Source organism: Falco peregrinus, chromosome 7, assembly GCF_023634155.1.
Source record: "Falco peregrinus isolate bFalPer1 chromosome 7, bFalPer1.pri, whole genome shotgun sequence".
NCBI lineage: Eukaryota > Metazoa > Chordata > Aves > Falconiformes > Falconidae > Falco > Falco peregrinus.
In genome coordinates, this window is record NC_073727.1 from 85,500,708 (window position 1) to 85,520,979 (window position 20,272).

Here is a 20,272-nt window from a genome sequence, read left to right on the forward strand (position 1 = left end):
TTCCTACAGCTACGTACAAAATATAAGAAATACCAAGCTTACCGGTGCCACGTATTTAATTTACCTGTGCCTCTTGCATTTCACCTTGCCACATACAGCACAACTATGGCCGTGGGGAAATAGCTCCGGCAATTCTAATTGCTAAGAGAAGATATTTGGACAAGTTTACATTCTTTAAAATGATTACTCTCTTAATATGTTGATACATTCATGAATTTCATCTTATACAGCTACAGAAAACTGAACAGCATAAAGACAAAGTTGTTCCTCCAGCAAGAAAACAAGATAACGAGGCATGGTATGAGAAAAAACAACCAAACAGAAAAACTGCTTCCACTAAAATCAAGTTTGAGCAGGTAGATACCCTTTCACATCTCCAGTCATGTCTCCATAAATCTGCTGGTCTAGTAACAGACCAGCTGGCTTCTCTGCAAAATTACCTTACTCGCAGACTTGAGCTATTACAACTATAACATTCTTAGTCCTATAAAATTCTACATTAAAACATTTTAAGTTAGAAAACAGTTATCTCCTTTGGGAATGTTTTATTGGTTTGGGTTTTTTTTTTCTTCGAAACACAGCACTACTTTCTGGTTTGATTACAATCAGCAAAGAGGACTTGGCACTGGCTTGCCATAGTTAAAGGATCGCTAGGGAAAAAAACCCCAAACTTGATAAAAGAGAATACAACTATGTAATTTCTCAACTACTTGCTACTCAGGTGCCAACACTGAAAAATGAGTGAAACATCAAACAGCATCCATGAACGCCCTGCCCAGCGGGCTTCACAGCTATACAGAGATCTGATGGGACTATGCAGAAACGTATGAAGAATCCAAAGTCTCAATCATTGTGGTTTTGCTTCTAAATAGCCATGTCAGTGAATACCAGCTGTACTGACAGGTGCACTTGTGAAAGCAGCCAGAGTTACACAGGAATTGCAGCCCAGTATAAATTCGTACCAAATTCAAAGAACGTTAACAGACATATTTACCTTGGGTTTATACTTTATTGTAAAAAGAATGTTGGGCAACAGGGAATCCGGTCCAAGCGAGCAGTAGAAGGTGACGACGCCAGCCACGAACGACCAGAAGATCATGAGGACATGCAGGTACCTTACAGACAAACAGAAGGCGACATCACGGCCCGGCACGGTGCGGCGGCGCCACCCCAGCCCGCCCCGCCCCAGCCCGCCCGGCCGGTTACCGGTTGAGGAGGAGAGTGGCGGCGCCCAGCCCCAGCAGCAGGCAGCAGAAGAGCGGGTACTGCCGGCAGACCTCCCGCAGCACCTCGGCGCCCCGCGCCCGCTGCCGCAGCCGCTGCCCGGCCGCCCGCAGCCAGCCCATGGCGGCCGCTGCCCCGCGCGGGGCCGGCCGGGCCGCAGGGGATGCCGGGCCGCGCCGCTTCCGGGCCGCGCCGCTTCCGGCCCCCGCGGCACGTGACGGCGGGCACGTGACGGCAGCGCCGGCGCCAGGCGGGCCGGCGGCCGCCATGTTGTTGGCGGGGGGCAGCCCGACGTGGCGGCGGCGGGAGGTGGGTGAGGCGCCCCGGCCCGCGGGCCAAGAGCGCGGTGCGGCTGCCGGGCCGGGCGCTCCCGCCCCGCCTTCCCCCCCCCGTCCGGCGCCGCAGCTCGGGGGAGGCGGGTGTCGCCGAGGCGGCAGGGGCGGGGCGGGGGCGGGCGGCCGCGGCGAGCCGCCGCCTCGCTGGAGCCGGAGCGCCCCGAGGCCTGCGGGGGGCCTCAGCCTTGCGGGGGGCGCGGGGCGGGCCCGGCGGCGGCTGGCGGGGAGGAGCGGCGCTCCGAGGGGCGCGGGGGAGCGGAGGAGGGCCGAGCCCGGCCGGAGCCGGGGCAGCGCCGGGCTCCCCGAGAGCCGCCCCGCAGCCCGCCGGTGACGCGCTCGGGTGGCATTTGGAGCTCTGCTGTGTCACATACTGTGCTAAGCCCTGTAAATAGAAGATCTCTGATGACAGAAAGCGTACCTAGTTATAAATACCTAGGTTGCGGGCAACAGGGGCTCCCTGGGCCGAGCAGCCAGAAAGTGCTCCATCTGATTAAACGCTCTATATTTAGATGATGACCAAACTAAACCGTCCAGTTGACTGGGACACTAAAACCATATAAACCTGTCGCAAAACTTACTAATTGCTTGTAAAGAAAAGGAACGGGGTAGGCAATTTTAACAGAGCCCTCCATAACATCAGTACACCTACGAAGTTAAGACATTGGAACTATACTAACCCTGGAACGCAGTTTATTGCTAGTGAGAAGAATTCAAAGCTAACTTCACACGAGTAACTCCTTCAGGTACAGCACGAGCCACAACCTTTCAAACTGTCTGAATGCTTTCAGTGACTGTAGTTACTCAGTCTTGGCAAGCTCAAAAGTTAGTTAATATGACACTACCGGGTATGGGAAGTTTACCCCAACGGACAAAATAAAAGTGCTTACAACAGCTTCTGGGAAATCTCCTAGAGGGGATTCTGAGCTGCAAATAACAAAAAGACCTGCTCAAAGAGAAGTGCCTGCTTTTACTTTGGAGAAGTATTTTGCATTAGCCCCACACAGGCACATTTGGGCAAAGGGCACCTAAACGCACATGAAATACTTCTGTTCAGAAAAGTTGGGTTTACAAATCTTCAGTGAAAACCCCACAACAATGCTGCTAAGGAAAACTCAGTATTTGGAAGGTAAGTCAGTATCTAGAAACCAAAAGCTGAAAATAGCTTTCATAATCTTTGCTCAGATGTTTTGTCATTTTATGCAACACTTCCCTTAACCTCTACAGCAGGTGGAATGCTGCAGTTTGTCTTCAGTATGTTGACCTTTCTCAGAGAGCTTGGCAAAAGCCCAGAGTCAGCTTGAATTTCTTTAAGAGCATCTGCACAGTATTATTTCATGTCAATCCACATTTTCTGCTAGAAAAAAATAAGATGCATACACACAGAAAATCTTTGTGCAGTCTGCTCAGAGGAAATTTTTTTTGCTACTTGCTTACTTCATCCTCAGCTTTACTGCTTGTGATTTTTAGTAATTCAGTTTGCAATGTTTTTGCTAAGCAGTAACTGTTAAAATAATTCTTAAAATATTTCATAAAGATCTCGCAGCATCACGTATCTGTAACACAGGAAGTGACTTGCACAGCAAACCAGCAGCAACAGTTTAACTCCTGCTTCTATTTGTGTTCTCTACTCTGGTTTAAGTTTTTTTGATCTGTAGCTTCACTCTTCAGGATTATGTTTATGTAGTGTAGAATCTCCACAGTCACATTTAGCACTAAGTGTACCTTACCATTTGAGAAACTGTAATTTCCTTCAATTCAGACTTTACGACGCTACAACCACCTGCTTCATCCCATCCTGCTCTGCTTCAAACAGTATTAGCACTGCCCGTCACCCTCTGTAACCCTTGCCCCTGTGACTACTCAGATTGTTCTGCTACACTGAAAGACACAGTGCAGGGTTTTTTTCCAACACAAAGCATGCAAGAACAAAGGTGAAATATTGACAACAGCAAGCTTTTCAAGATTCTGTTCATTTTATGTGAGAAACTTCATCCATTCCCCAACAACAGCAAGTCTTTCTTCTTTTGTAGAACTTAAGGTTCTCGTGTTAACTGGAGGACTGAAGGGGAAAACATTCATCTGCAGATGGGCTCTCAAGCAACATGGTCAGGACCGAGTTATTCTGGAAAGCTGAATTTTATTCTAATACTTAAAATGTGAAAGGATCTTTTACTGATCGTACAAGTCATCTTACGGAGTCCGTTCTCCATATTTTTAATTTAAGAGCAACAGAGGATTGCATATTCTAGCATTCAAAAAAATGTATTAGTGTAGATCTTCAACATAACTCAAAATATAAAGCTACATTTGTTAGCTGATTAGTATCAGTTACAAGGCAGAGATTATATTTACCAAAGTGCCTTTTTTTTTTTTTTTTTTTGCTTAAGAAACATGTTTGTTTTAACTAGGCAGCAGACTGTAAGACACAGATTCTCACCAGCTGACTGCATTTCATTTACTCTGCAAGTATGCTTTTGCTCTTCTCAAGGCATTACACATTTTTCAGGGATAGCTGTCCCAGGATTACATAATGTAATCCTTCACATTTAGCCAAGGAATTAGTTTTCCTTTATGAATTATTTCCCACAAGTCCCTCATTTTTGCAGGCCCCTTCCATAAGTTTAAATATAAGGCTTCTTCATATTAACCTTTATCTTCAGCCATTTAGAAGAAAACTTTAAAATATTTAGCAAATAGCTAAGCTTAAGTAAAGAAGTGAAACTGAAGCTGGTAACTCAGATCCCAAGAAAATTAAGCATTACTAGGCACTTCTGAATTCTCTTACAGACAAGTAAGTTTTGAACGTGAAAATCAAGTCTGTTGTATGCAAAAACAAACTAAGGTGAAAATTGGTATTTAACAGCACTTCTTGGCCCTTCTGGATTAAAGGAACACTGAAACTTTGGGGAAAAAGTAGAATCTATTTGATACAGATTTCTGGTTTGTTTTGGGTAGAAGGGTAATTATTAGCACTTAGGTAGACAAAATTAGCTTGACGGTTATAAAAAGTGTCACATTCATTTGTCTTATTAAGTTAATATACTGCTAATAGTCCGACTTATGGCAATGGCAGTCAGCTCCCTGTAGCACCCACAGAGACCTGTACTGGTCAGCTGTATGGGGATGTGTGCTGCCAGTGGCTGGTGCAGGTTCTTAAAATTGCCTCCTGGACTGCCACATTATGGACCATACGCTGACTCAGTATTGTACGATGAAAGCAGACTGGATGAGGAAATAATAACCTGGGGCCAAATACCTGCTGGATACAGCAACAGGGGCTTGGATTCCTGGATAAAGTCCCACACAAGTTGTCTTCTAGAAGAATGGGGGAGCTCAGCTGCTCCAGAACAGGAAGCAGCAAAGTGGCAAGTGGAAGGAAGGAATAGTTTTAAAAAAAAATAAAAAAAAAAAATCAAAAATGCACAACATACTTCTCAAAAGATCACTGATCTCCACAATTGTGGAAGAATTAATTGCCAACTGCCATAAGTTTTAAATCTGTGTAATGCAGTTTGTTTAGAAACAGATTCAGTAGGCAACTGAAGCTGAAGGGGAAGGGCTAAGGGGTTTCAATTCTAAAAGGCGACTCAAAATTCATCATTACTTCTGCTGGGCAAACCAGAGGGGTGCTGAGGAGTGCTGAACGTACTAGAATTTCACTGGGACAAGCAAAGTCCATTTGGGAAAATGTACCACTGGGAAGAAGAAGAAGAAAAAAAAACCAACCCAGCGTGTCAGAGGCAGTTTTGCCTTGAGGAACTTGTAATTCTCAAGAGAAAGTAAAAAGGGTCAGAGCAACACTAGTATATATACAGAGCTTTTCTTCACATTGTTTATGTGAAAAGAAATCTTCTGAATTCATTCCTCATGGACTAGCTACTGGAGAGAATTCAGGTATTAGAGATGAAAATAATTTGTCCTGTCATGAACTAGTTCACGGGACATTAAAAGAGAAGCATATAGAGCAGAAAGTTGCAAGATGAGTGTAGAAGATGACTACCAACAGTAAGAAACAAAAGTCTGCAAAATTAAAAACAAACAAAAGACCAAAACCAACACAGCAAAACACACCATTAGAGAATATACATGAAGGGAGGCATGAGACCTATACAGCAGATATTTGAAAAATGCTTAAAAGAAATTAGTATTAGGTTTGTGGCAACATGTAGCAAAGGTGTAGTCTATGGAAATTTTATATTAGTTCACCTGAGCAAAGGATATGCACCTTAATCGAGTATTAAATGAGGTAGCTGAATTGGTTGGTATGTGCAGGGGAAAGATCTAGAAAACAATCTCTTTCAGAAACCTAGGCTGATCAGGGAGGGAGGGCTGGGAAAGCTGGCTGAATGTTAAGAATTTGTAAGAAAACGTCAGTGAAAGAAATCAGGAGCCGTACCATAGTTAATGCCATAGGACATACTTAAGAGCTCCATCTAAATTAAAAATTAAGCTGTCTACTTACTATGGGGATATCGAAAACCCTGCCCTAAGATACACACTTTGTGAAAACAGCTACATTGGGTCCTGAAGGGAATTTCCCCTGACCAACTCTGAGGTCAATAAGGGAAATTTTCAGGTAGGGAGTTTGAGGAGGAACTTGAGCCACGTTCCTTTGTTTCAGCTGAATTAAAAGTGTCAAGAAAATCCTTGTAAGATGACATGCGTTTCTGTTAAATCATTGTGAAGTGTTGTAGCACCTTACACCTCATAACTATGATGAGACCTGTAGAATTTAAAGCTAGTGTAGTTTTTAACATGGATACTTGATGGATTTGTAGAAGAGCTGTACTGAATCACCAAAGGTTCATCTAGGTGAGCTTTCTGTTTGTGATGATGGCCATCAGGGTACACCTACCTAGGAAGAAGTCATAAAAGCATAGCAAGGATACTTTCCTGTAATTCTTTTACTCCGATTCACAACCTTGGGGATATCCTGAGAAATGATTTTTTATCCTAAGCTGCAAGTTCCTTTTTGAGCAGCCATGAACTTCCACAAAATCATGCAGCAGGGAGTTCCACCACTTATGCTTGTGTGTGAAACTAGAGCTCTCCAAACACACGTTTCATTTACTATTTTATAAGACATGGTGAAAAATCATTCCCTACTCAGCACAATTGCTCCTTATCAGTTTATCAAAAATACTCTGGCTACCTGAGCAAACTGTCTTTTCCAAAATGAAGATTCCTGCTCCAGTGAGTTTTCTTCACGAAAGCACTTTGGTACCTTTTACCATCTTTGTTGTTCTCCCTATCCTTTTCCAATTTTACTATCTTCTGTTTTGCAGTGCTGAAGTAAGGACAGGATGCAACAGGGGGAACAAAACTGTTCAACAAAATGGCATTCAAAATTATGTTTATTCGTAGAACTAGTGTCTTCCTGAATTGTTGCTTAACTATTTGTTGCCCCACCTCAGTATTACTATTTTAACATTGTGGCCTATGAAGACTTATGATCCTTTTTTCCTCATTTGAACACAGCTCAAGTTTTTGATGGATTGGTTTTCTCCACCTTAGAAGTGAAAAAAATCCTAACCTGAATCTTCACATACTCAAGAAGTTCTAATCAACACACAGAACTCCAACTAACTGTAACTATAAACGGCTGCTGTTGTAAGCCAGCCTGTATCAAAGAAAGCTTTCTACTGATGCTAGAATGTCCATTGTTATGTCCTGATAACAATCAGGTAAACCCAGAAATAGTAATGAGATCTGTTAGGAGGTATTTTTGGTGACTAGTGAGCTGGTATCCTGAAGCCCGTTGCTTTAGCTTCTGTGGATACAGCAGTAAATGCCTCGAGTATTTTTGTCGGGTCAGAATTCCAGGGAGGTATTTTTAGTTCAAGCAGCCCGTTTCTCTGACATGAAGTATGTAAAAGCAGTGCAGGGTAAGAGTTAAACAACATTAATTATCACCCTCAAAAAGTTACTTGTGCTTCAGTTAAAAGTGTTTCATCGAACACTTACGGGAATTGTTACAGAACCAGCTGCGTAACCAGGATATTGTTTTGTTTACCATTTGTTGGCAGAGGATGTATGGAATCAATCTGACATTTTCCTCCATTTAAATGATGTACAGCAAAATTTCAGGCATTTTCAGAAAGGTTAAAGAAAAAAGAAAGCAACAGGACATAAATGCTACGTTCCCCTAGCAAGAATACTGAATATATGACAAAAGCAAAAAAATAATCTGATTTATTCTAACAGGTAGAATGCAGTGAATGACACAGCCTGAACAGAGGGCTATTCCTCCTCATACATTAAGGACAAGATTTGGGGTTTTTTTTAAAGCACACGGGCAGCTTGCCTGTATTACTTATTTAGTGGTATAATCAGAGCATATAGCTGCATGGTAAAGCTCCACTACAAGAGGAATATGACAGTTTTAATGAGAGAATTTAAGAAGTGGGACTCGGTAACAAGATCTGCAACCTTCTTTACAGCTCACAACTGATCAATGCTATCTATCTTTATCAGACAGCTGCCCAAGTTCCTGAAGGTACATGGAAAGTACACCAAACCTCCCCACCACCACCACCCACCCCAAATGCTGACACATTTTCACAGGAAAGTCATGTATTATTATATACTTCACCTCTAGCACTGCCATTAATGGTGCTTCTGTAAAAGCAGACGATCGCTCCGTGGGCCTATCAGCAGACGTACCTTGGCAGGACAGAAAGCCATGGTCTCTCTTCCAGAGTAGTGAAGAACAGTTACTTGTGATTCCTCCAGATGTTCTGCAAATGCAGTTCCCGGTTATGGTGCGGACTTGCCACTTGCACAGTGGTTTACCCTAAAGTGTCCTTTGAGGAAGGAGAGTGCATGTTTAGGCAGGTAAGAGGACTTTGAGCTGTCTGGAAAAGGCAGAAATTGTGAAATCAAGAAACAAGGACTATTTGGAAGACTTAGCTAATTTAAGCAAAACTCCATTACTTACAAGTTTTGCTTTGCTTTTTATGTTCCATTTAAGTAACTAGTATTCTAGCTAGGAAAGGCACTGGAGCTAGTAAGGTCTGATATCGTACGGGGGACTATTATTAACACCCGCTATTCTGAAGCTTCCTAAATCAGTTTCTGATTTGCGACTGAACGACTTGCTACTGTATAAGGTACCTGGCTTACCTTTGTTGTTCTACAGAAGTACAAAAGAAACTTTAAAATGCTAGACATGAAGTTTTTCCTCTTTCACAGATACGTAAGTATTTTAAAGTATATATTGATAAAGGGGCATTTTGAGTATCAGCTTACCATCTTTCATATCAATCTGTAAGGAATAACATTTTCTTCCCCTTAAGAATCCGAGTCCTCTAGTCTAATCTCAAGTACGTCCAGTATGTAGTGTTCCTTCTCCAATCTGCCCCTGGCCAAAGTTCCAAGGCAAGACTGAGGTCTTTGGGATTTCAACAGATGCACATAGGCTAGCTCACGGCACAACACACAGAACTGGGGGTCCTCAGATAAACCTGAAGACCTCAAGGTGGGTTCAGTACAGTTCAGATACAAGTGGGAAGAAAAAGGTTTTTTCCTTGAAAAAGCAGATTTCGCTTCAGAAGATATCAAAATGGAGAGAGGATTCTCTAGTGTCATCCAGCTTCCTAGCAGCCCGTGTAGGAATCCCAAAACCTAGGACAAGTAGTTAGCTCTCCACTGATCACCATTCAGCTTGAATATGGTAAACTAACCTATCGCCATACTGTGGTGTACTGTCTACATCCAGTGTGTTTCTGGGATGTATCACCACAGAATCTGAAATACGGTCAGGAAACTTGGAATACCAGTCAGTCTCTGTTCTGAAAAGCCTGTGTATCTGGCGTTCTCCTGGACCACAGCAGTGGGGACCAATGCCCAGCTGTGCTTCTCCTCTGCATTTTCTCCTTCAGTTGTTTGTTGGGTCTGGAGAAGTCAAGCTACCTATACAGTAATGACTCTCTTCTTCCCTGAAGCCCAAGGGAAATAGTTAAAAGCCAGGAAAAGAAAACCAGAAAACCAAAGTCATGTTATTATCTAGAAGAGCAGTTTTGGCAGGAGGAAGACATGGAGTTAGTGCATTTAGTCCAAGGTGTTAATTCAAAGCTGCTCACCTGAGTTTCACCAAGAACTTAGAACATGCACCGATCTCCACTGGATGCTCACTTCACATTACTTCTAGAGTCTGGAACGTTCCCATCTCCCACTGGGTCTTCAGAGATGCTGCACACCGTGCTCACCTGCAGAGAAAATGACAACTTTTCCCCACTGAAAGCTGTCTATAAAAACAAATACTCCTGTGTATCCTCAGTGCTGATGAACAAGATACAAAGCCTTACCAATGCTTAACTCGGTAAAGAGAGACCATCCCAGCAAACTAAACTTTGGCAAGTATATTCTACCTTCCCACATTCCTTCTTCAGCCTTCTCATACCTTATGGTCTGACACAGGCTTTTAAATTTGACAGCCCTGGAATAAAATTCCTTTTGTTCATTAAGGGAAGTGTATTTTCTTCTATTAAGACACGCAAGCTCTAGCCTAGACTTGAGGAAACTGAACATCTTCAAAATTCAGCAGCCTTCATACAGGCTCCTACCTCCTTCTCATCTCTTGAGGTCCCAGATGTCCGCTTCCAAACACATACTGTTCATTGTAAATACCTTCATTTCTAAGCATACGAAGGCCACCTCCCGTGTAGGATACATGTATTCAGGCAACCTGCACAACCAGGTCTTTGAGAAAAAGTCCCGGCCTAGTCCCAGGAAGTGATCAGCCACTTCTCCCTCTCAGGATGCTGGGCTTGTATTGCACACTCTTCCAGATAAATATGCAACTCTGTACAAGAAGCTGGTGTACTCCGGAGCTCTTTGGGCCCATCCCAAATTTGAAATCTGCCAAGGGGCTGCTAGGCTGGCATTGATTCACCCCAGCTTTACATGTGGAACGCCTATTCTCACTTTGTCCCCTGCATTAAGCAGCACTCAAATCAAGACTTCACATGCAAGCTTTGCTAGGAACACATTCCCTCAAGCATCACTCAATTAGGAGGTATCATCAAGCCCTATTAAAAAGTTTTTCTCAATTATGCTACTTCTGTCAACCCTTTAAGGGATTATTAAGGGCAGTGAGTGGCAAATGTTATACCAGTAGCGAGATGCAAGAACTCCTCACGTACACTGAAAAAAAGATCCATCTTTGGAACATGTATCAGACAATCAAGACTGGCTTTCGCCGCCCTGGGGCTGAGACTATTAGTGCATCATTTCTGAACAGCAGGTTTACAAAGAGCAGCTCTAAGGTATCACTTGCCTCTCAGAACAGGATGTTTAGGCATAGTAACGGGGTTTCTTCACCATTTTTGTACTTTGCTGTTTTCAAAACTTCCTCCCTTTCAGGGATACTTCCAGACACTTCTATTCTGGAATTTCTACCAAGTAGGTAAGCTGCCCCAGTGATTACGACAGCCAGGACAGGATCTTCTTACCTTTTCACATGTAATCCAAGGACCCTGTGTCTGCTTTCCACCTGATGTTTGAATCTGGGCAAGATCCATCACCTGACATTCCCTTCACATCGTGCTGTGGCTGCTAGATGGTGCCTGGCTTAAAGTATACCCACCTTTCACAGGAAAAGGACAGACCGATTAATAGCAGGTAAGATCCTACAAAGCTGTAGCACAGCTAAATTAAGTTGTCAGAAGTTGTGGTTTGCCAGGTTCTTTCTCTGGCTATTTCGCCTTTAACCCCAGACTACAAACTTGCCAGCACATCTAATGGCCATCTTGTGCTCACAGGCAAGCAATTTCTTTTCCCAGCTGTTCCATCACCTTATGTTTTGTCAGGGAGCAAACAAGATTACGCTTTGTTAAGAGGTTTCCCAAGCAGCAGTGTTTGTGATTCTATCACTCCTATGTTAATCTTTTAAATACAAGACAAATACACTCCCTTTGTGTTCCTCTGAGAAGGAACTTCCCTGGTTGTCATCAGTGCTTTAAAAAAAAAGAAATAGAAGATATTTACAGAAGACCCTTTAAGTTTTTCTTTTCACAGGGAGACGTTTTGCCTTTCAAGATGTCCAAGTCAAGACAGATCTATCCTTTTTTAAACTAAACATCAAACACCATTTTAGTTTGTGAAACCTGAGATGCCTCTACATCATTTTAAACATGTGACATAGGCAGAAGTTAAAAGATTATCACATCCATCTCACTTGCCCCATATCTAAGAATTCAACACCTATCTCTATTTAACCTGCATGCCCTTAGAAAGTGTGCTGCATATGCAAGTCCTCTCCTAAACACCTTCTGGAGATAAGGGGGGGGAAGTAGTGTTGGGTTTCTTTACAATATATGCGTTTTTGCTAGATACAAGGATTCTAAAATCAATTTGGCCTTTCTTCACAGAATCAAGAAATCACCATGATTCTAAAATACATGCCTTGATTACTGGGCTCTACGCTCAGCCACCTGATCTTAAAAATCAGAATTGCTAAGTTAATGGGTCCTTGTACCTTTAAGCTGCATATCGGATTGAACCTTACAGTTTTTCATCTTCTTGTATAAAAGCAGAAAAAGTTTTTTCTTCAAAAGGATTTAGAAGATTAAGAGAAGGCTTAAAATGCACTATATATGATTGTCTCCTGTTCTTCCAGAGACCACAAAAATCAGAGTGGATTGTCATCTACCTGCAGATGCATTGCAGTTACTATCCTAGTAGTTCTTTACTAACTCCACATTAAAAGTACAGAAGCCCTTTAGCATACTTCGCTATGAAATAATCTGCTTTAGTATAGGCCATCACTGAAGGCAGTTTGAGCTAACTCTGCTGAGATGTGATCACTACCCGATTTACCTCAGTGCCGTTTGTACCTGTGTGGCGATACACTTCAAAGCACACTGCAAACCGGGAGCCTTCACTATCCAAAAATTTAGTTGGCAATGCTTTTTCACCATTAATCTGTATACTCCTCCTCACTCATTACTCAATGCAACCTGTACTTTTTTGAAGTGTTACACTGAGCACAACGAACTGTGAAAGTTTAGATACTGCTATGAAGAAAACAAAACCCTGTACTTCCTATTGGAAATCCACACAGATCTCCACAGTTAACCTAAAAAAACACCAACTACTTCCAAGAAGCAATTGTTGGGTCTGAGACTTACTGATCAGTTCATGCCATACAGATATTAAGACTGCTTTCTTGGACAGAAACACGACCACCTGAATGGCTCAGAACATCAACAAACCAAACTGTGTATTTCAGACCCTTACACCATTTAAAAAAAATACACTGCCATTTATTACACCATTCCCATTGTAAGATCCTGTCTATGCAAAACCAAGTTGCAAACACCACATACGTGCAAGGACGTTACTTTAAATCCAATGGATTTAAGTACTTCCAGATCCTTGTAATTTTAACTGAAAAATCAATCTCACAAGTTAATCCCATAATGGGATCTTTTTAAATTTGCTGAGAGGCTGTTAGCATTATGAAAACGTAGTGGAACAGGCAGCAGAGATTACTCCACTACATTAATCCAGCTTCCACTGTACTCACTGTTACAAATTAAAAGCCACCTGAAGCTCGTGGTACCTTCAGAATTTCCACTGACAGAAGTTACCGTGTTTCCCCCTGCCTTTATACACAAGTCTAGGCTTCCATCAGCAAGAAAGCTCCAGCACATTTCTTCATTTGCAAGTTCTGACAGATTTTAAACGATCTACATGCTGTGGTTTTCTTCAAAGTAGCTTTTAAGCATCCCATTCATTCAAAAGTTAGTGTCAACTAACATACTTCTGTAGAAGTGTAAGTAATATAAATAAAGGACAGATTCACTACACTAGATTAGGTCGAAGTTACATATTGGTCACTTCTTGGTGAAAATACTACTCACATACAGACCAGTGATTGTCACTGGAGGTTTGTATTCTGCTAAAAACACCAACATAAACACACATACAAAACTCACAAATTCTGTTAAAAACTGTGGATTGGAAACAGGTGAACTTGTTAGAACAACTGTTGGCACTGGAAGAAAAAAAGGCGTCACTGCACTATCCAAAAGAAGCCTTTGACCACAACCTGAAACAAGAACAGCCCTTTAATAGCCACTTCAGCTTTTTCAGATGCAGGGACTACGTATTTTTTATGTGTCATCTTAAATGCTTAATATTAAAGATTAAAATCACCTTCCAACTGTGATAATTTGCATTATTAAAAGATTAATTATGATTTATTTTAGGCTAGCTCTCGCTAGTGTTTCGTAATACAGAGCTTGGTTCTTAAGTATGCTGAAATTGCACCTTAAGAAAAGCCCTAATTTACTAATGGGATTATTTATAAAATTGCCTTTGTTGAATTCTCACAGAAGCAGCTTTTTAGTCCTGAATTAGCTGTGCTTAGTAATACAGTTTTTTCAACAACCCCTACTAGTGACAACATCAGGTGCATTCTTTATCCCACTAAAGAGGGGGGGAAAAAAAAAAAAAACCAAAAAAAAAAAAACCCAACTGAAAAAATGTTACTCTAGATGGCAGAATACCAGAAATGCTACAGCTGGAACCAGGAATTCAGGACCGGATATATTCAGTTCCTGGCTTTCAGTGAGTGGCTGTGTTCATGGAAAATCCCTTAAACTACTATGACTGCTAACCCATCAGTTTAAAAACACATACCGAGTTATCTATTAAACATTTTAGAGATTTTTAGATCTAAAGTATTTAACATTAAACAGAGCCAGATTATACTCAACATTCACTTAGCACTGAAGCGGACACTAAAACCGCAGAGTTAAAACCTATAATCTCGCTAATAACTGCAGATAAAGAGTTATTGAAACAGTCTACTGAAGTTGGATTTTAGGTACTGCAAGTCATTTAAGTACTAGAACATCTATTTTTACTTACCATTATCTTCTGTGCAGTCAAATGGCATAGGCTATTCTACTGGCTGTGTAGCAGAACTAAGAACGCATTTCGAAACTTCCTTAGTGCAAAGAAAATAAGCGGTAAGATTCAATGTCTTTTCTACATGTTAGCGACCAGAACAAGTAAAACTGTATTGTCACACTAACTGTGCAAACAAAGATAATGAACTGTCACCATTAATCAGCCAAATGTACCATTCTCAGACTAGAGAGAATCCAGATTCTGACACTGCAAGTTTTACCCAAATGACTGTCAGGAAATTAAGTGTTGCGTTTGGAGTAAACACTAAGTGTCATGAACATTCAGGAATGAAACAGCTCTTTGAACTGAGGTGTAGCTTGTGATTCAAACATTAAACATCCAAGACGAGTTTAATTGCCTATTACCTACATACTATGATTGTGTCTTTTCTAGACGGTCACAGATGCTTTTATTTTTTTAAAATGCTTTTACCAGGTACCTGCAAGCCTGACCATCTAAAGAAGCTTTCATGAAGACAGCTGTAAATCATCAATGTAACCCAATAGATGAGCTCAGCTGTGCAACAGCCACTTAAGAACTAGCCATTTAAAAATACAAGTTTGTGAAAAGAACTAGTAACCAGTTATATGTTGCCAAGACAAAAGATATCATTACATGAGACAATCACCTCTCTCTCCAAATTCCAAGTAAACTAACAAGCTAGTCCTAGTGGCATGTTTCAACAAATCTATCTATGGTAACAGTCAAGGCAAAGGAGCACCACAGAAAAGTCACTCTTTTGTCCTGTGGATTTTTTAACACAAGTATAACTAAACACTTCCAAAGTGCTGGCCAGATGACTATATGAAAAATCAGTCTCCCAGAAAAAGTTTACCATCAGAGTTCCTAGGAGCTTTATCTTTGTTTGCACTAGATGGCTGTGAAGTAACAATCATTTATTCCTCCCCCTCCCCCTATAAAGGATCAAGGAATCTTCAGCTCGACTTCCTTTCCTGTTGCCACATACCATTTTTCTCTGACAGAGCAAATGACAAAACACAATCTGGTGTTTCCTCTGCCCAACTAATGCAACTAGCTAGCCGCAGCCAACAGATGTCATGTGCTGGTGCTGGAGTTAATTCAGCAAGACACTCGGCCAAGAACAACTTTTAAGTCCACCATAGCCAGTCATAACGTTGGGATTCATATGCTTCAGGCTGTGAACACAAACTCAAGCTCCAATCTTGCTGGTTTCAATTCTCAGAACACTGCATTGTCAAGTTTATTGCCTCATTGCCTACTTCCAAAACTTGCTATTCCATTTTAAACAATTCACATTTTCCACTGTTTTCACTAAAGCAAGTGAGCCAGTAACAGCCTTTGTGGAATGTATCAATTTGAACATACTAATCTCAGAAAGTGTTACCTGTGTTTATATGTCCATGTTGCCTTTCAGTTTCATTTCTTTAAAAAGAAAAAGTCTCCCCTCACTGATGTATGGAAGCATCCAAATAACTGCTAGGCTGAACAGAAAAGCTAAGCCTGTGAAGAATTATCATAGGCACAAGGGAAAAAAAGTTGCAGCCATATATATGTTTCTATCCTGAAATATTACATTGGGAATCCTACCTTCAGAGGAGGCTAAGTTTATTTTAGACTATGTCATATCCCTCACCCCCAAGAGGAGCGGAATATTCCTTATTTTAGGTTATAAAACAGTATTTAGGCAAGAGTTGTAAAACACAGAAATTCAGAAACTGGTCTTGGTATCTGTAATAACAGCCTTCCTCCAACAGTAAACACACAAACTTAAGTTCTGGGTCATAACAAATCTCCTCTTTAGAAATGAAAAAAAAAAAAAAAAAAAAAAAAGAAAAAAATAGTACAGTTTTATGTCCTATATATGAAACCCTTCAAAGAAAAATGAATATTAAACCAAGAGTATAATTTAAAAAGCTGTGTATTGGAGTGTTTATAAACCAGAAGTGTTAAGCAGCAGCAGTTTCCGATTTCTCATTAAATTCAACTAGACTTAAAATTTAGGAACACATTACAAACCAATGAGGAACTACACTAGCTTACACTCAAGCCTTTGCAGGTGTTTCAGTAAAGAAAAGCCTCCTATGAGAATAAACAGAGGCAGCGTAACACATGAAGCCAAGACTTGCTTTCAACGTGCCAAAAAGAACTTAGATGTCCATTTGTCACCAAAGCACCCCGTAAGAGATGCATTATTGCTGTAGAACATTTCAAGTTTACCAACACCCAAGTGCAACCAGACTGATGTTGTATATATGCACTTGCCCATTCTCACCAGTATTTCCACTTAATAATGAATGGTTTTTCTTTACACAATCAAATTTAAAGCTTTGAAAATAACATTTTTTTGATTTTTTCCACAATATTCATCACCACATGCAATTTAGTTTTCTGATCATTTTGCTAAAAAACTGCACCAATATCAGAACAGTGCAAATCATATTTAATTTTTAAAGTTATAATGGCTTGAGTTCATAATTAGAGGGAACACTGTCAAGATTCAATATTTTGCTTACTCACCATTGCTCGCACTCCATTAAAACACTTTCCTGTCAATTTTGCTCCCCCTCTTTTTTAAAAAAACAGTAGTCCCCCCATGCTTTTATCAGAGTTGAAATTAAGGATATGATCCACAATTTCAACACACATGGTGCCTTAACAGCAATGTTTTTATGCACTTCCATCAACTGTTGCAATTCCATAAATATATTATCCCACACCCCCCCCGCCCACCCACCCACCCCCCCACCCCCCGACATTTCCAGACCAAGAACTAGTCTCTAGCACTTGTGATCCCACAAGTGTTTTAAGTTTTTTAGCAATGGAGAGATTTCAAGATTAAGAAATCTGAGGACCTGCCTTCTCCTACAGCCCCCAGTGTTTTTATTTTATAGCAAGTTCAAAATTGGTTTCCACATCTTGACAGTGTTCCTTATAAAACCGTATGACAGTAAAAGTGCCAGTAGGCATGGCAACCTCTTTGAAGGGAGCATTTAAACTCCTTGGCACTGGGAATACCAGCACCAAGGATTACATTGAAATTCAAAATTATACTTTTAAGGCTACAATTAGCAAACCCACTTTCCATAAGCCTAATGTTCTATCACTAGATTTGAAAATTCAGAAGCTAATGCAACTGTATACTTTTATGCTCAAATTTGAGGAAAAAAGTTACTTTTCTTTAGCAAGGGCAGTACACGAAACTGTGGTAGCAAATGTCTCTTAAGCATTGACTACTCATTTCACCATCATTCACTTACTTTGTCTTAAAAGTTCAAAACTGGCAAGGCACATTTACATATTCCAATGAATACTTGACAATTTTAAATTACACTTCATGTCCCAGCTATCCCAGTAATTGACATACAACATACTAAAATGGTTTATTAAGATAACAAAAAAAAAAATCAATTAATGTGAAACATACAGGCTATTGGCAACCACTATTCTAAAAATTATGTAAATACAAGTAAACATACTGAAATGTGTGCGATTCTAAGTTTTTAACCAGAAGATCTCTGTACTAACACACATTTATATTAATGACACATAAAAAAAATAAAAACTTTATTACAAAAATAAGTTACACTCGCCTCCAGCTTACAGTATAAAACAATTTTATTTGCAGGAATGCAAAATGATTGTTTGCCATGAGCATTTTCAACATATGACATGTCTAATTTTGTTAGAATTTGCATTTACTGGGGGAACTGGTGTGTATAAAACCTTAATTAGGTATAAGCTTCAATTTTCATTGTGGTGCCTATGGGTATGTGGTATAACTGCAGTATCCCTTTGGGCAGGGGGTTAAGGGAAGCTCTTTATGCCAAGTCCAAAGTAAGTCATAATTCCATCTGTCTTTTACCTATATGAAGTTGGACTTGGCAAAGTTCTTTGTTTTGTCTTTTTTAAGGGTGGTTCAATAGAGGATGCTTCACCACTGAACACTCACTGTCATCAAGGTGCTTTAGAAAATTAAAAACATAGCACAAATGATTGTACTCTACTCTACTCTACAGGTTATCATGATCTGCGTAAGAGAAATGGAAAGCTGATCCACATGTTTTTACAGTGATCAGCAGTAAGAAATGCACTAATGAAAACATACCTTTTACCTAAAAAGCTAAACTACAGCCATATACTATTCTATGATTTATGAAAAACTTCAAAATATCCAAACGTCAGGCTTCACTGTACAGTTGTCAGTTTTAGTCTGACCTTTTATAAAGGGACACTGCAGTATTTAGTACAAGTTGCTGATGCACTTTTTTTGAACATCTGATGTCTTACAAAAGTAACATCTTGCTAAACTATTATACATCCAAATAACTACAATATCTGAAGAAGCAAGGCTGCTTTTTCAGCCACAAAATACGACAAAAGCAAGGCCTGTTATGATGGTCATGAGGAAGTCTTACAAAGCCTCTGGAACTAAAGGCAACTAAGAATGTTACATTTGGTATATTATAATCTTACCCTCATATCATATTAAACAAGCCTTGCTTTTATCTACAAAGATTTTCTATGTACAGTACAGACAGGGTATAGTTCAATCCTCTGCTACTGAGGTAGTTAACCAACCCTTTAAAAAAGGTTCTGAAAAGAACCACTATCTGGAATGCCTGACTAACCAGCTCTGATGATTACACCTGAAACTGCTGTATCTGAACACAATTCGTAAGTGATTACTATATAGACAATCATGATTAACCTTCATGAGCAGAAATAAAATTTAAGGATACCAATGATGGTATTCATCTATACCACTGCAATAAAAATTTAAATGCAAGAATTTGTGAATACCACTTTTGGAATCCTTAACTAAGAAAACTTGGGGGAAAAATCTACTTAGAGCAGATTTTTTAAAGAACGACTTTATTCTTTATTAAGATACCATGCTAGACGTTAAGGATTTTGTTGAACACATTGGGGAAATAGAGTAGCTTTAGTTTAATAACTTGCACTGCAGAGAAAACTGTTAAAGAAATTAATTTCAAAGTCCAAGTATTAGTTCAAATGTCCCATATTTGAATCCATGATCTTCGCAGGAAGGTCTTTTGCAACAGAATATGCTCCTATACAGCTGAGATACTTAAGGTTGCTTGATATCCTTACCATTACTCCACTGCAAGCTTCTGGTGTAATCCCACATAGCAAGTCAGTCTTCATTGTAACAGGTCAGGACCGGCCTCGACCCCTTTTCCCTGCTAGCCAGGTAACAAAAGGAATCAATTAGATAAATCATTTTAAACTCTGGTCTGTACATTTGTTAACATAAAAACTTAGCAAAATGAATTATTTAAAAATAAAACTATCAGACAAGAACATTTTGCCTTCTGATTTCCACTAACTTTGGAATTTTGCTATGGGTGTTTTACCACTTTGTCACCAACTGGTATTATTTAAAAAGTTAAGATTAAAACCTTGTATCACCAGCTAAGGTTCTGCGCACTGAGTCACAAACATCTTTACATTATAGAAAATTCCCAGTAACAGTAATATAAAAATTGGTGGTTATAGTCATCATGAAAACATGTTGAAAATTGAATCAAGTCTAAGCGTAATGTGACTTGTGATCTAGTTTGAATTTCAATGACCTAACTGCTTTAGGCACAACTTCTTTTTAAAAAGATCACATCTTTTAAGGTGCAATCCTTACTTTTTTTTTTTTTTTAAATGCTGTTCAAACTCTTAAGACAGTAGCGCCAAAATGAAACAGAAAAAAAATACCTAGCAACCATTTTCAAGGCAGTTTTCAAGACGACTCATTTAGCTGAAAAGCACCACTGAAGAAAACAGACTAAAAAAGTCTATAT

The 20,272-nt window shown here is 40.2% G+C and overlaps 2 protein-coding genes and 2 long non-coding RNA genes across 12 annotated transcripts in view; 2 read left to right on the forward strand and 2 right to left on the reverse strand.

Annotated features, from left to right (window-relative positions):
* The window catches only part of SNX14 (sorting nexin 14), a 64,774-nt gene extending 53,631 nt beyond the window's left edge, over nucleotides 1-11,143 (reverse strand). The window contains exons 1-4 of one of the 5 annotated variants that reach the window (XM_055809815.1): nucleotides 11,012-11,143; nucleotides 8,223-9,766; nucleotides 995-1,115; nucleotides 65-141 (exon numbers count right to left, since the gene is read on the reverse strand). In XM_055809815.1, coding sequence (XP_055665790.1) covers nucleotides 65-141; nucleotides 995-1,099 — 182 coding nt within the window. In that variant the 5' untranslated portion in view covers nucleotides 1,100-1,115; nucleotides 8,223-9,766; nucleotides 11,012-11,143. Of the gene's footprint in view, nucleotides 1-64; nucleotides 142-994; nucleotides 1,116-1,206; nucleotides 1,444-8,222; nucleotides 9,780-11,011 lie in introns of those variants that run through there. The other 4 variants (XM_055809814.1, XM_055809812.1, XM_055809813.1 and 1 more) reach the window with 4 other exon arrangements.
* On the forward strand, nucleotides 1,443-3,883 carry LOC114012008 (uncharacterized). 2 transcript variants are annotated; one of them, XR_008748020.1, is made up of 2 exons: nucleotides 1,443-1,533; nucleotides 3,319-3,883. It is a non-coding gene; the product is annotated as an uncharacterized LOC114012008 (long non-coding RNA). The 2 variants fall into 2 exon arrangements; XR_003554182.2 differs by having other exon boundaries at nucleotides 1,508-2,685.
* LOC129784861 (uncharacterized) lies at nucleotides 11,059-14,001 on the forward strand. Its single transcript, XR_008748021.1, has 2 exons — nucleotides 11,059-11,180; nucleotides 11,930-14,001. It is a non-coding gene; the product is annotated as an uncharacterized LOC129784861 (long non-coding RNA).
* A 2,881-nt stretch (nucleotides 14,002-16,882) lies between these two features.
* SYNCRIP (synaptotagmin binding cytoplasmic RNA interacting protein) overlaps nucleotides 16,883-20,272 on the reverse strand; it is a 26,234-nt gene continuing 22,844 nt past the window's right edge. For 2 of the 4 annotated variants that reach the window (XM_055809820.1, XM_055809818.1), the window contains exon 12: nucleotides 16,883-19,660. In XM_055809820.1, coding sequence (XP_055665795.1) covers nucleotides 19,622-19,660 — 39 coding nt within the window. In that variant the 3' untranslated portion in view covers nucleotides 16,883-19,621. Of the gene's footprint in view, nucleotides 19,664-20,272 lie in introns of all 4 variants that reach the window. The other 2 variants (XM_055809819.1, XM_055809817.1) reach the window with 1 other exon arrangement.